The sequence below is a fragment of the Delphinus delphis genome, chromosome 13 (assembly GCF_949987515.2).
Source record: "Delphinus delphis chromosome 13, mDelDel1.2, whole genome shotgun sequence".
Classification (NCBI taxonomy): Eukaryota; Metazoa; Chordata; class Mammalia; order Artiodactyla; family Delphinidae; genus Delphinus; species Delphinus delphis.
The window spans coordinates 6473997-6489954 of NC_082695.1; the positions used below are offsets into that span (position 1 = coordinate 6473997).

General features: G+C 51.4%; 1 protein-coding gene across 4 annotated transcripts in view; it reads left to right on the forward strand.

Moving 5' to 3' along the window:
• RILPL1 (Rab interacting lysosomal protein like 1) overlaps positions 1-15958 on the forward strand; it is a 44785-nt gene that overhangs the window by 21240 nt on the left and 7587 nt on the right. For 2 of the 4 annotated variants that reach the window (XM_060027919.1, XM_060027921.1), the window contains exons 3-6: positions 934-1052; positions 1718-1939; positions 11561-11733; positions 13644-13736. In XM_060027919.1, the coding sequence (XP_059883902.1) occupies positions 934-1052; positions 1718-1939; positions 11561-11733; positions 13644-13736 (607 nt within the window). The remainder of the gene's footprint in view (positions 1-933; positions 1053-1717; positions 1940-11560; positions 11734-13643; positions 13737-15958) is intronic. The other 2 variants (XM_060027922.1, XM_060027923.1) reach the window with 2 other exon arrangements.

Here is a 15958-nt window from a genome sequence, read left to right on the forward strand (position 1 = left end):
CCACTAGGCCAGCAGGGAACTCCCAACATTGGACTGATTTTAAACTTCTGCCTTCTGGAACTTTGAGAAAATAAATTTCTGATGTTCTTAGCTACCAAAATTTGTTGGTTATTTGTTACAGCAGCACATGAAACTAATACAGCATCCATCTGCATGTTCCTTAATTCACCAAAGCCCTGAGCAGACACCTACTGTGTGCCGGGCACTACGCTAGTCCAGGGAATACACAGTGAATAGGTTAGGCAAGGTCTTGCCTCCTGGGCTGACCGTATACTTGGGGGACGAGGGGCAGGGAGAACAGACAACACCCTTTGAGCACCTGCTGTGTACCAGACATCTTCTTCAATATTGGCTTCATGTGTATTAACAAGAGCAATCCTCGCAGCAGCCCTATGGGGTAGGTACTGTTATTCCCATTTTAGAGATGTGGAAACTGAGGCACAGGTTGGGTAGCCCAACGCAACACAATTAATAAATGGGAGAACCAGTGTTTGATCTCCAGAGCCGACCCTCTGAATCACTACGCAGTATCATCTTTCATTAGATGAAAGGATGTACCAGACACTTAGCCGTTGTAAAAAGTGAGGGGATGGATGAGGTGGGAGGAGGGGGCTACTTGGCAGGGGGTGGTCAGGGAAGGAGAGGCCTCTGTGAGGAGGTGACTTTGAGCTGAGGCCTGAGAATCAAGGGGAGCCAGCCTGGGGGAGGTTGGTAGGAAGGGACTTGCGGAAGCTGGAAACAGCAAATGCCCTGCAGTGGGGATGAGCAGGGGAAGGGTGGAGGGGCAGAAAGCAGGCGCTGGGGAGGGGCAGACGAACAGAGGTGAGTCCAGGAGGAGGTGGGGGGCAGGTTCATCTCGATGGGGAGCCGCCGGATGGTTTAAGCAGCGGACGGAGGTGGACACACCCACGGGTCCCTCTCACCCCACCCCAGGCATGTCGGAGCGGGAGCGGCAGGTGATGAAGAAGCTGAAGGAGGTGGTGGACAAACAGCGCGACGAGATCCGTGCCAAGGATCGGGAGCTCGGGCTGAAGAACGAGGATGTCGAGGCTGTAAGTGCTGAGCCCCCGCCCTGTGTCCGCCCTCCCGGCCAGTGGGTACCAGCAAGAGACGGGATCCTCCCCTCAGGAAGCGCCCCTTCTCCCCGTCAGTCTCACTCCATGGGCTCCGTGGGGTGGGGATCCTGCTTACGGCTTGAGAGGCCCAGCCCTGAAACAGTTGCCGTGCGGAGGACCCTCGGCCGAGTCTTCACTGGAGCAGTAGGAGGGAACATGGCACTGCCCAGTGACCTGACTCTTTCCACACACTGAGGAGGTCCCAGGGCCCGGTCAGCCTCTGCTGTGACTCTGAGGCTTCCTCCAGCCCATCCCCTTCATGCCCCAGCATGGTCCCGGCTGCTCCGGGAACCTATACGGCGTCTCTGCCTAAATTAGAAAAAGATGCCCCTTTCTCAAGGCATGTTACTTCCCTCTGTTGGGAAATTGTCATAATATACTAACAAGACACTTATCTTCCATCTATCATAAAATTATCATAGTAAATATACACATGGCCCATCTCTGGCATCAACAGAGTTGTAAGAACGTGAACAAATTTCAAACAAATCAAGGCATCTACAGTATGAATGGCACGCCTGTAGATGGTTTGCTCTTGTGCAGTACACAACATGCGCTACTGGATGTGGCGGCCCTATCCAATAGCCTTCATCTCTCTACAGCTGCAGCAGCAGCAGACCCGGCTGATGAAGATCAACCACGACCTCCGGCACCGTGTCACAGTGGTGGAGGCCCAGGGGAAGGCCTTGATCGAACAGAAGGTAGAACTGGAGGCAGATCTGCAAACCAAGGAGCAGGAGATGGGCAGCCTGCGGGCGGAGCTCGGGAAGCTGAGAGAGAGGCTGCAGGGCGAACTCAGCCAGAACGGAGAGGAGGAGCCTGTGGTGAGTGGGAAGCTGGCTTCTGCAGGCTGGCTCGAGGGGGGCCAGGCTGCCTTGCTTTTTCCTCATTACACTTGAGAGAAATAGGAGGCCGAGGGAGGGCCAGCTGCTGGCTAGAAGACACACAGCTGGGCAGAGGCAGGGCTGAGCCTGGAACCCAGGACTCCCAGCATTCTAGCCCAGGGTATCCAGCTCGGTGGTGGTTACTGGGCATCTGCCATTCATTCATTCATTCATTCAAATAATTGTTGACTGTGCTGCAGGCATGGGGGATAAAATAGAGAACTGGTTCCTGTCCACATGGAGCTTACAGCCAGTATGGGAGACAGACATGAGTCAAATAATCACATAATATACCATGTGACCCAGCAATTCCAATTCTAGGCATATGCACAAGAAAACTTAAAATATACGACCACATAAAAACGTGTACACAAATGTTCATAGCAACACTATTCCCAACAGCCAAAAGGTGGAAACAATCTACATGTCCATCAACTGAAGAATGGATAAACAAAATATGATCTCTGCATACAGTGGAACATTATTCAGCCATAAAAAGGAATGGAATACTGAGACATGCTATAATTTGGATGAACCTCAAAAACATGCTAAGTGAAGGTAGCCAGACACAAAAGCCCCCTTATTGTATGAGTCCATTTATTGGAAATGTCCAGAATAGAGACAGAAAGCAGACTGGTGGTTGCAGGGACTGGGGGAAGGAGAGTATGGGGAGTGACTTCTGGTGGGTACGGGGTTTCTTTCAGGGTGATAGAAACGTTCTGGAATTAGATAGTGATGATGGTTGCGCAACTCTGAATGTACTAAAAATCTCTGAATTTTTTTAATGGTTTTTTTTTAAACTTTTATTTATTTTTTGGCTGCGTTGCGTCTTCATTGCTATACACGAGCTTTCTCTAGTTGCGGCGAGCGGGGGCTACCCTTCGTTGCAGTGTGCGGGCTTCTCCTTGCAGTGGTGTCTCTTGTTGCAGAGAGACTAGGCGTGCAGGCTTCAGTAGATGTGGCACCTGGGCTCAGTAGTTGCAGCACGCGGGCTCTAGAGCACAAGCTCAGTAGATGTGGCACACGGGCTTAGTTGCTTCGTGGCATGTGTGGTCTTCCCGGACCAGGGCTCGAACCCGTGTCACCTACATTGGCAGGCGGATTCTTAATCACTGCGCCACCAGGGAAGTCCCTCTCTGAATTTTATACTTTAAAAGAGTGGATCTTGGGAATTCCCTGGTGGTCCAGTGGTTAGGACTTCATGCGTCTACTGCAGGGGGCATGGGTTCGATCCCTGGTTGGGGAACTAAGATCCCACAAGCTGCATGGCACATCCAATTAAAAAAAAAAAAAAAAAAAGAGTGGATCTTATGGTAAGTGAATTATATCTCGATTTTTTTTTTAAACGGTGATTCATGCTAAAGGAGAGGGATGGTGCCAGAAGGTCCCATAACTGAGGGAGGGTCTGGAGTGCGTAACTAACTGTGTGGACTCTAGAGCCAGTCTGCCTCGGTTCCTTACTGCCTCCGTGTCTTTGGATAAATTATTTAGCCTCTTTGCGCCTCAGTTTTCTCATCTCTAAAATGGGAATACTAATAACAATACTTACCCCCAGATTGGTGTTCTGAGAATTAAATGAGTTAGTTCATTTAAAGTGTTAGCTGTTGTTATTATTACCATGATAGTCTGGGGGAGTCAAAAAGTCTTCCTCAAGGAGGTGATCAAAAGAATGAGTGAAAGTAAACTAGGTGAAGCGGGGGAGTGGCATGTGCAAAGGCCCTGAGGCAGGAGAAATTGCAGTGCAGTCAGGAAAGTATAAGAAGGCAAGGGTGCCTGTTGTGCAAGCTGACGATGAGGGAGAGGGTCTGAATAAGGTCAGAGAGGTCGGCAGGGGCCAGTGATGCAGGCCAGGGAAGCTGCAGAGAGAAGTCTGCTTTTTTATCTGCAGGCAATGCGCCGAGTGCTGTGGAGGTTCAGGCAGCTTACAGCCCAGTGCAGGAGATAGACCTGGAGACCAGCAGCCACACTTAAGGTGGAAGGGGGTTGTCTTAGTGGCAAGAGGTTGTCTTAGTCTGGGTTCCCTTGAAGCGAGCTTGAGAAAAGGACTCTGGGCAGGAGGTTAATTTGTGAGGTGATCCCAAAGACCAGAGAAGTGAGGGAAGGAGGAAAAGGGAATTTGAGGGTGTGTCATTGAGGTCACAGTGGGAGCTCAGTCCCGCTGGGACCTCTGAGAAGCACCATAGAACACCTCCCGGAACTGTCTTTCTGGAGAAGAAAGGCTTAGAACAGTTATCCACAAATGCCTGTCCCCAATTAGCTAAGAGTGGCCCCCGGAGGTGTCATCTCCCCAGCACTCCTGGGCAGAACTTGTGGAGCAGAAATGGAAAGACATACAGTGTGTGCTTGAGGTGGGCCCCTGTCCACATGGATGGAACTGCACCACAGCTGCAGCAAAATCCAGGTGGGCCCAGGATGTGACACGGGGCACCAGAGGTGTCTCCCACGTAGATGTGCCCCCAGAATGTGCCAGGAACACAGAGATAGTGCAGTTAATCCTGATGGGGGTGGCATGGAGCTTCACGGACCAGCTCTTGCTTCAGCTGGATGTCAGCGATAATAACGCTAAGATTTTGACAGGTAGGTGTAGAAGATGGAGGTGCCGTTTCAGAAGAGTATAATGAACCGTCACAGGAAAGCTCCACGCTTGCCATTTGTTCCAACAAATATTTATTGACTGTTTCTGGTTTGCAGGAACTGTGCTGGTCTCTTGGGTTACAGGTGGGGGAGGTCTGGTTTGCAGGCACTGTGCTGGTCTCTTGGGTTACAGGTGGGGGAGGTTAGACAGAGGAGGTTACCATCAGGTTGGCTCTAGTCCGAGCACAGTCATTAAGTGTCTTGTGAATTCAGGCCATACACTTCTAGGTTCTTGGAAGGACAAGAACCTCCGGGTTACAGATAGGGAGGTAATGGAGAGAAGCCTTAAAAGGGAGAGGTTAGAGTCTGCTTTTGGCTAAAAGTGACAGAAGCCTAAGTTAAACTGGTTTAAGGATTTTTTTTTTTTTTAAGGAATTTTCGGCTGAATAACTAAAAGCTTTGAGTTAATGATGGCTTCAGGTATAGCTGGTTCCAGGTGCCCAAATGATGCTGTCAGGAATTTGTTTCAGACCTTCTCTCAGCTTTGCTTTCCTCTGTGTTGTTGTCATTCTCAAGCAGCTTCTTGCCATATAGTGGCCCCTGGTACTCAGCCAGCTTTGCAACCCCAGCAGAAAGAAATTGCTTCTTTCCCAGATTCTCAGCGAGAGTCTCAGGGAGCCTCTCATTAGCCCACCACTGAATCGGTCTTTGTGGTCTGAGGTTAGAATAGGCATGTCGTCCATTCCTGAGCCACATGGAGACGGCACCCATCTAAGCCACACTCACAGAGAGTGGGAAAGGGAAGCTTCTCCAGAGGAAAATTGCAATGACTCAGCCCAAAGATGTGTGGGAATGGATGCAGACCAATCGGAGACAACAGATGTTAATCGTCCGTGCCAGAGAGTCGGGGCTGAGAATGCCACACACAAAAAACGCTGAGCAGTGAGGGATGTGGATTCTTGCACAGGGTTTCTGCAGGGGAGTGACAGGATCAGCTCTGAGCTCATGGAGGAGAGTTTGAACAAGGAGCTGGTGGCAGACGTGGCTGTCGGGAACCTTTTGCAGTAGTCCCGGCAAGAGAGGTGAGGGCTGGACCAAATCTATAGCAGGGGGATGGAGAGGAGGCGCCAGGGGGAGAAGCTTGGGGCCGTCACACACCCCCCAGGCTGCCCTGGGTACCCCTTCCAACCTTCTGAGCCCCACAAGAGCTCAGGCCTGTCTCCGGCTGGGCAGGTGGGGCCTGGTCCAAACCTGGGTCCTGAGGACATCCCCCAGCCACAAGACTCTGAGCCCCGCGCCAGGTCTCTTTAGGACAAGGACATTTCACTCCTCCATGGCACGGCTGCCAGTCGGTTGCAGTTTCCTTTCTGGCACGATGGGGGTGGGACAGAAACAGGGGAGTAAAATCCGGTAGCAGCTATGACTGACCCACTGAGCTTCTTTGCAGCGTCTGTTCCCAAACCCAGGGCGTCTTTGCGGGGTTTGATGGCATCCCTTGGAGCTGAGTGGCGTTCATCACCTGCTGCCATGTGATTTGGGGCCTGTCCCTCTCTTTGATGGTCAGTTTCCTGTCTGACAAATGAGGGACATGAACTTGACTTGATTCAGTCGGTCTAAAAGTTAGTGTGGCAGGGATAGAGGGTGGTGGAATCAGAGGAGGACACAGTGAATTCTGAGTGGAGAGGAGAGGGCAGTGCAGCTCTTCAGGGCCTTGAGATGGGTCTTGTGGGATGGGTAGGATGTCCAGGGGTAGAATGTGGGGCAGGCCATTCCAGGCAGGACGAACAGCATGATCCAGACTAGAGAACGTGCAGGGTGTGGCTGGGGTTGCGGCTAGTCCTGGCACCAGGTTGGTGAGGGAAGGTGGGAGCTATGGAGGGATCCAGAGCTGGGGGAGGAATCCGTTCTTATCGTTGCCTCTTGATTCATACGATTCTTTCTGAGCTGCATCGCTGTCATTTCAGTGTGATCTCCGGTAGGCAAGACTCTTTGTATATTTTTATCACATATTTATTGAGGTGGAATTTATTGAGATGTCATTCACAGACTATACAATCCAACCATTTAAAGTGTACAAGTCAGTGTTCTTTTGTGTGTTTGGTTGGTTTTCGTTTTGTGTAGTTTCTTCATTTTTTGGCCGCGCCGCATGGCCTGTGGGATCTCAGTTCCCTGACCAGGGATCGAACCCATTCCCCCTGCATTAGAAGGGCGGAATCTTAACCGCTGGACCACCAGGGAAGTCCCCACGTCAGTGATTTTTAGTATATTCACTATATTGTGAGATCGTCACCACTATCTAGAACGTTTCCATCACCCCAGAAAGCTATGCCGTCCACATGAGCACTCAATCCCCATCTCTGTCTCCCCGCAGCCCTGGCAGCCACTAATCTACTTTCCGTCTCTGGATTTGCCTTTTTTGGACATTTCAAAAGTGTCCGGAAATGTCCAAAATGGAAATGGAATCATACAACAGGCGATCCTGACTGCCTTCTCACTCAGCGTGTTTTCTAGTTCATCCAGCTTCTCATATTTTAACTGACGGTTTTCCTGCCTTTGACAGTTAGACATATAAACCCTTAAGAAAATGAGGTTGGCTTCCAGTCTAAGAGACTTTATATAAAATCAATAAGAAAACTATAAAGTTAATAGTACCTCCTTGATGTCACTGTCTCTGCCTTACAAGTTCTGATTTCTTAGTAAGTTAGGGTTTTTTCTTTTTTAAGTATACAGGGAAAGCAGATAGGGTCCTGGTGGCTGGCCTGTGAAACAGGGTTTTCAGGCTGAATTCATTCGCGGCAGCCTGGAGCTACCAAGGGTGACCAGAGCACAGTCATTCCCCATTGCTGGCCCAGGGGCTGCTCAGAAGTATGTTCAGTGGCCTTCAAGAGCACAGGAAGTGGCCTTGCTGTGCCCAGGCAGTGGGGAGTGTGCCCAGGAGGCCAGCGTCAGGATGGACAGCCCTGGTGGAGGGTGTCGCCTCCCTCCACCAATGACAAGGCCCCATTGCTTGTCAGCCGGTCTCTGGGGCCTCCCTAGGGAGCACCTGGGGCCTCGGGCATCTCCCTCAAGCTGTGCCCAGAGATCCTCAGGGGACCAGCAGACAATCGGTGATAACCCGAGCCACCTCCGTGGTCCCTCGTGGAATAAGCCTAGAAGGCTCGCTGCTGATTAGCCCGATTGCCGTGTTGGGAAGAGCCTTTGCTGCGTCTCTTGAGGACTGGCCTGCATCAGTGCCTGTGCTGGTCTCCGAAGAGCTGGACCCCCAAGTTTACCCTCTTCTGCACTTGCAGGCAATGGTCCCGGAAGACAGGACTTTTTTTGCAAACCTGTCTGGGAATCCCCCAAGCTATAAGGGAATCAGGTTGCTCCTCTGATAGAAGAGCTGTCCCTGGGACTTCCCTGGTGGTCCAGTGGTTAAGACTCCACACTTCCACTGCAGGGGGCACGGGTTTGATTCCTGGTCAGGGAACTAAGATCCCACAAGCCGCTCGGCACAGCCCAAAAAAAAAAAAGAGCTGTCCAGAGGAAAAGAACTCAGGTTCTAAGGAAGCCCTTTGACGTCCTGGGTGATGTCAACCCATGGGAACTGCTGCGCCTTGAAAGCCTGTGTTCATAGGAATCCCTGGATATCAGGGTGGGAAGGGCCCTTAGAAATATTATTGGGTTTTTTTGTTTGTTTTTTTTCTTTGGTCCACGCTGCACGGCATGTGGGATCTTAGTTCCCCGACCAGGGATCGAACCTGCGCCCCCTGCATTGGCAGCATGGAGTCTTAACCACTGGACCGCCATGGAAGTCCTTATTGGGTTTTTGAGGGCTAGATGGGGAAACGAGGGCCCAGGGAGGAGCAAGCAGCTTGCCCAAAGTCCCCTTGGAAAGTGAGGGGCGTGTGGACCCTTCAGCCGGCCCTTCCCAGAGAGGCCAGAAGTCAGGGGACTTGCCCAATGAATGTCAGGGCCTGAGTTATTTGGGGAGGGAGGGGCTGGAGGGAGTGTGTGAGCCTGAGATTAGAGTCTGCAGCCGCCAGCACCTATGGAGTCTACAGGCAGGGAAGGAAAAAGGGGAGGGCAGTGGGCAGCCATAGAAATAGCATGTAAAAGGGAGCAGCTGCTATGCAGTTACCAGCCCAGTGCTGCCATGTGGACCCAGTGGGACCCAGTCTTCCAATTTTTTTCCCAAAAGGAAGCCCCAGACCCAAACTTCAGTGTGAAATCTCCTGATCTAAAACCATTGGCAACTAATTCAAAAGAATTTTAGAACACAGTGAAGGCCAAACAAAATGGGGGAGGGTGCCCCCGCCAGGGTGGGCCCAGAGTTCTTGGTGAACTCCTACACATTCGTCAAGACCCCATGCACAGAGACCACATCCGCAGTAACGTCTTCCGTGATCCTTCTCGGAGCCTGTACCTCTTTAATTATATTACCTTGTAAATTTGTGTGTATCTTTCCTCCACCACCAACTGTCCTATTTGTCTCATTAGCTCAGTGACCAGCAGGCAGAAAGTTGATGCCCGGTAATGTTAAGTAAATACTAGACATCCGGGCTTCCCTGGTGGCGCAGTGGTTGGGAGTCCGCCTGCCTATGCAGGGGACACGGGTTCGTGCCCCGGTCCGGGAAGATCCCACATGCCGCGGAGCGGCTGGGCCCGTGAGCCATGGCCGCTGAGCCTGCGCGTCCGGAGCCTGTGCTCCGCAACAGGAGAGGCCACAATAGTGAGAGGCCCGCGTACTGCAAAAAAAAAAAAAACTAGACATCTGAGGATGCTCTGTGATTAACCTGGGCAGAGGAAGAGAAGGGAAGTGGCATTAGTGAGTGCCTGCTGTATACTAGGCATTTGCACTAGGAAGCTTGGGTAGGGGCACCATCTGAATGTGTGGCCATCAGGTGGTCCGAGGAGCAGCCCCCAAGGCTCTGCAGAGGGAGTCAAACACTGAAGACGTACCCTGAGGACACAGCCCCCCGAAGGTGTGGCATCAGCAGATGCCTTAGAGTGCCTTCTCGGGAAGTTAAATCCTCCACCATTTCCTCCCCAAGTTCGTGGGTGGAAAGAGGCCCCACTCTGATGCCCAGCCGGTCTGAGGGGGCGGCGTGTGTCAGGTTTCAGTTTCCTGCTGCCACGAAGCGCCTCCCCTGCTGCCTGCTGCTCAGCTGCTGACCTGCCGGGTGGCTCTTCTGTCACCTGATCTGCCCTGGTGGGAGGTGTCTCCTTTCAAGTGTCCTTTCCCAGAACAGCACGTCCCTGACTCTCCCAGGATGGGAGGCCTCTCAGCTCTGTCTTCTGGAGTCCCTCAGCATCCTGGCCCATCTAGGTGGGAGTCCCTTTCTCCTTGTGCTTCTGTGGGATTTTTTTTTTGGGTGGGGGCGGGGGGCAGTTCTGTATTTCAGTCCCTCCTTCCCCTGTTCCAGAGCTTTCCCACTGTTGTCCTAAGCTTTTGTCCACTCCTTCTAGACGATCACGAGACATTGGCAGCTCAAGGGTGTCAGGAATAGTACACTGCCTGGAGAGTGTGGGCCACCTGCAGATTTGGCCAGCTGACTTGGAAAGCTTGCAAAAACTTCCTTGCTATCAAAAAAGAAAAAAATGTTGGCAAGGATGTGGAGAATGTCAAACCCCTCCTACACCGCTAGCAAGAATGTAAAATGGGGCGGCCACTGTGGAAAACTGGCAGTTCCTCCAAAAGTTAAACATAGAGTCACCATATGACCCAGCAGTTCCACTCCTAGGTGTGTACCCCAGAGAACTGAAAACAGGTGTTCACACAAACCTTCATACACAGATGTTCATGGTAGCATTGTTCCCCATAGCCAAAAGGTGGAAACAACCCAAATGTCCATCAGTGGATAAAAGGATAAATAAAATGTCTCTTCACACAGTGGAATATTATTCAGCCGTGAAGAGGAATGAAGTACTGACACAGGCTACAATGTGGATGAACCTTGAAAACATGATGCTGAGTGAAAGAAGCCAGACACAAAAAGCCACATATCATATGATTCCATTTCTAGGAAATGTCCAGAAAAGGCAGATCCATAGAGACGGAAAGCAGATGGTGGTTGCCAGGGGCTTGCGGGGGGGGGGGGGGGGCAGGGGGATGGGGAGTGACTGCTCATGGGTGTGGAGTTTCCTCTGGAAAGTGTTTTGGAACTAGGTAGAGGTGGTAGTTGCACAGCACTGTGAATGTCCTAAACACCACCCACTGCATTGCGCATTTGAAAATGGAAATTTTATGTCAAGCGAATTTTATCATGGTTTTTTTTTAAAAAGCTCCTTGCTGTGGAAGAGGGCAGGAGGATGGGATTTGGGTGTGGAGCAGGGTGATTTAACAGGCTAGGATCCATCTGTGTGACCTGTGTGGAAAAGAAAGAAATGCCCTGCGTGTGAACATTGGCTGCGATGTTACCCACCCCCCCCCCCCGCCCCAACCAGGGCTTCCACCAAACTCCAGTGAAAAGATGCTCACAGCCACTGGGGAGGAGCAGGCTTGACCAGAAGGCCAGTAACAAATGGGAAACTGTATATGACTTAATATCAAATGAAAAGGAATAGAGAATTGCGCATTGGCTCTGATTCCAACAACTTTGGCCAAATTAGCAATGCACTTGGCTAGAAAATGAGTCAAGAACACGGGAAAGGGAAAGCAGGCAGATTGAAGAGGGTGGCAGCATTGGGTAGTACACGGTTTCTTCTCCTCGGACACCTTTTCATGTTATTTGTCATAAAACCCTGGGTCAGGTGGGGAGGCGCCAGGACTGCGGGTCTGGCTATCGAGAAGTCAAACAATGTGCAGGTGGCCGCTGGTTTTGGCCTCCCGAGGGATGCTGACTGCACAGAACATGAGCAGAGGCCACCCTCGAGTTCTTAAAATAGCGTCCTCAGCAAGCTGCTCAGGCCCTGGGAGGGTGGGAAATTCGGGCTCCGGCAGGATGCGGAGTGGGTGCTGGTGGCGGCGGCCAGGAATTCATTAGCAGCATCTCTGCCCTCCTCCAGATGGAGCTGGGTGGAGACGGGTGTGTCTCCGAGGCAGAGAAGGTGGCCATGGATCTCAAGGACCCCAACCGCCCCCGGTTCACACTGCAGGAACTGCGGGACGTGCTGCACGAGAGGAACGAGCTCAAGTCCAAAGTGTTTTTGTTGCAGGAAGAACTGGCATACTATAAGAGGTGAGTGCCCCTGGGAGCTCCCAGGCTGGCTCCTTTCTGAGGTTGTGCAGAGTCTGGGGACAAATTCACACCTGGAAGACAAGGATTGCATCTGTATTCGTTGTGGGGACCATCTCTGGCCTGAAGCACATACATACCGACTCATAATTCCTTTCTGAAAGTCGGGCTCAGGTGCACTCCTGTTAGAAAAGAATATTATGTATACTGTATTACCTTATTACCTTATACTGCCAGCGAGCTCTGGGGCAGCTCTCCCAAAGTCAAACATGTGAATATTTTTGCAGCAAAAGATACGAACATTCCTACTAAATGGGATAAATAAAGACTATAAACAGCCTCACGAGATTTCATTTCAGGTTTTGCCACCAAGTGAATGACCAAAAATAAAAGAAAACAAAACGAATTTTGGTTTTTAGAGCCTTTTGGATTTTGGAATTAGAGATAAGAGATGGTGGAGCGATAGAGCCTAATATTTGATCATTTAGTCCGTCCGTGGCCAATGAACTCCTTGTACATATTAGAGCTACACTGTCTGATACACTAGCCACTAGCCACATGTGGCTATTTAAATTTAAATGAGTTAAACTTAAGTAAAATGTAAAATTCAGTTCCTCAGTTGCACTCGGCGCATTTCAAGCATTCCACTGACACGTGTGGCTAGTGGCCACTGTATTGAACAATGAAGAGATAGACTATTTCCATCCTCGTGGAAAGTTCTGTGGACAGCACTGCACCTGGCTTAGAGCACCATCTAATACCATGCCACCTCACACTTGTTCCGCTTTGTACACACTACCCTGCTATCGGTTCCTCAAAACACACCACGCTCGGTTCTACCTCAAGACCTTTGCACATGCTGCTCTTGCAGCTGGGAAAACATTCCCCTTGGTTCTTCCCATGGTTGGCTCCTGGTCATTCAGGGTTCGGGTCAGATGTCACCTCCTGAGAGAGGCCTTCCTTCTCCATCAACAACCCTCCAAAGGAGCGCTCTGTTCTAGTCACTGTCTATCACTTTACCCAGTTTTACTTTCTTCATGGCTCTTTTCATCGTCTCACATTATCCTGTTTATGAACATGCTTGTTTTATTGTCTGTTTCCGCATTAGACTGCAACAACATGAGACCAGAAACCTTATTTGTCTTGTTCATGACTAAGTTCCCTGCACTTAGGATGCAGCTTAGCTCAGAGTAGACGCACAACAGCTACCTGTTGAATGGAAAGCTGGAAGGAAGGACAGAGGCACCGGATGTGGTCCCTGCCCCAGTAGGGAAGATAAGACATCAGAGAAAATACAGTGCCACACATTTTTATTGAAAACCCACTGTGAGTCTGCCACATGAGAAAGGTTTATGACAGTGTGTGCACTGGCTGTTCAAAGAAGAGAGAAATCACTTCTGCTTGGGAATGGGGCGGAAATCAGGAAGGCTTCATGGAGGAGGTGGCATTTGAACTGGGCCTTCCCTGAAGGATAGGGGGGTACGTTTCAGGTATGGAAGATGTTGTGGGTGGCATATTCTAGGCAGAATAAACCACAAAGGTGTGGAGACAAGGAAGCATTTGGCAAGAACAGAAAATAGGAAGCCATTCTTTTCGGCTAGAATCTCCAAAGTAAACTTAAAATAGAGATGTGGGTACCTTCCTGAAATTTCTCACATGTGACCAACTGGGCCAAAGGGCCTGCAGGCACCTGTGTCCGTTGCCTCCAGGACTGATCCTTCCTCTTAACTGGCCATTCCAGAGGCCAGCCCCCGAGGCAGAGAGCCTATGGGGCAAAGGCCACCGTTGCTGTCCTCCTGGGTCCCTTATTTTCACTCCCTGAAAAAGTACATGCCCTCCCAGACCATCAGAGAGAATATTCCAGCTCTCATGGAATTTTTGACTCTTATCTCACACCTCTCAACTCCTTCCAGTGAAGAAATAGAAGAGGAAAATCGAATACCCCAACCTCCACCCGTCACCCACCCGAGAATGTCCCCCCAGCCGGAGTCTGGGATCAAGCGACTGTAAGTGCTGCGCTCCCGGCGTCTGGGGCTGCTCGCTCGCGGCTGAGCTGGCGGCTCACACGGCCTCTCACTTCTCCTGGGCACCTGCTCCAGGGCTGGGCTTGTTACTAACCACCTCCCGCGGGGCTCAGCCTAAGCCCGGGGCACGCTGGGCCTGGCCCTTGACTGCAGAGTCACCTCTGTACTTTGAAGGCTGAGTTCCTCCTTGCGGGGGGTCCCTGGGCAGAGAGGTTTGGGGAAGGCCTAGGGGGTGGGAAAGGGCTGGGGCCTGGGCTTGCTTGAGTGTGTCAGTCGGGGCATGTCTTTGAGGACAGCAAATACTGCATGGTGGGAAAGGTTCACGCATCTTAAGGCCTTGAAACCCCAGCTCCGAGGTGTCTGAATGGCCGCGGGTCCACCCCATATATGCTTTTCTGTGATGACTTCACCTGTCCATCTGTCTCTCCATTAAGTATTCATTGGTGCATAATATAAGCAGCACTGGGCCCTGGTGGTTGTGGGGGACACACGACAGAAAGAGCGGCCTAGTCCTAGCCCTCAACTAGACTTAAAGCTACTTCGGAGTCCTTGTGTCAAAAGACTCCTTTGAGATTTGAATGAGAGTTTGCAGACCCTTTCAGCGGTGGTGGGGCGGGGTGGGGGGGGTGTGAGGGTGGAGTCATACAGTCTTGCAAACAGTTTTAGGTTCGTTGACCCCTGTAGCCCTTCAGATAAAGGGTTAAAGCTCTGGTCTAGTTAGCTAATATCTAGTAAGAACCTACTATGTGCTAACATCTACTAAGAACCTATCTGCCGGGTACCGTTCCTGCAGATAATGGCACTGAGTCCTCACCATAGCCCTGTGAGGTGAGGGCACTGTCCTCCCCATTTTACAGTTAAGGAAACTGAGGCACTGAAGTCAATCACCTGCCTAGGGTCATACAGCTAATAAGAGGCAGAGCCAGGGTTCGAACCCAGGCAGCCTGGCCCAGAGCCCACGTTTCAAACTCTGCAGGAGGGCCTTCTGCTCCCAGTTGTCTTGGGGCCTCATTTTGTCCCCTGAGAGGGTCTTCCTGACTCTCAGCCTTGCACCTTCTTAGAGAAGAGGCTTCGGTTCTTCCCCCCAAACCCTGGTAGAAGCTTTGTGAAGGCGAGTGGCATGGGTTGGAAAGCCAACTGGGGTGTGTGGGGAGAGGAACTGGGGTGTTACTCGGATGCCTCAGCCCTTTTTTTTTTTTTTTTTTTTGCGGTACGCGAGCCTCTAACTGTTGTGGCCTCTCCCGTTGCGGAGCACAGGCTCCGGACGCGCAGGCTCAGCGGCCATCGCTCACGGGCCCAGCCGCTCCGCGGCATGTGGGGTCTTCCCGGACCGGGGCACGAACCCGTGTCCCCTGCATCGGCAGACGGACTCTCAACCACTGCGCCACCAGGGAAGCCCCGCCTCAACCTTTAAATTCCACTTTTGTTTGGAAATTCTTGGCTACTTCTTGTCCTGTGAATTGACGTGATCCACGGTGTTGGGGGATAGGAAGGGAACGCAAAATGTGTGTAACTGCTGGACCCTCTGCTCTTAGAAAGGGGCGACTTGCTCAGATACCGGGCCCTGGGAAAGGCTAGCCGCCCCCTGGAGTGTGTGGATTAACACGTGGCTCCTTTCCAAGCCTCTCCTGCCAGCTTCACGTTGCTTGTTTGCTTGGCCCTCGGTCAAGCAGATCCGCTGGATTTGGGAGGGGCTGTGGCCCCCAGTTCTGGTGAGGGATAAATATTTCCTGGGGGTGAAGCTTGGAATCAGATAGGCTTCTTCTGGATCCCAACACCATGTTGGTCACGTATTAGTTTGTAATCTCCCACTGGCCCTTGAAACGCAACTCAAAGTAATTTAAAGAAAGAAAAACTGTTGGCCAAGCAACGAGAGATTTTCGGGTCATCCTGGCTTCAGGCTCAGCTGGACCCAGGTCTTGTTCTCAGGGCTCTGCCTGGTTCCGTCTGCCTCAACCTGTTTTCCTTTCTGTGGGCTGTATTCTTGGGCCTGCTGACCCCTCAGGGTGGCAGTATGGCTGCCATCAGCTCAGGCTTCTGCTTTCTTGTCTGAAACTCCAGTGGGAGGAGAGAATCTCCCACAGAAGTCACAGAATTGAGTCTCCTTGGCTCTGACTGGGTCACATGATCACCCCACAGGGCAGTGCATCCATAGGTCTGGTCTGGGTCTCATTCTCACGCCTGAAACTTAGAGTAGCTTTAAC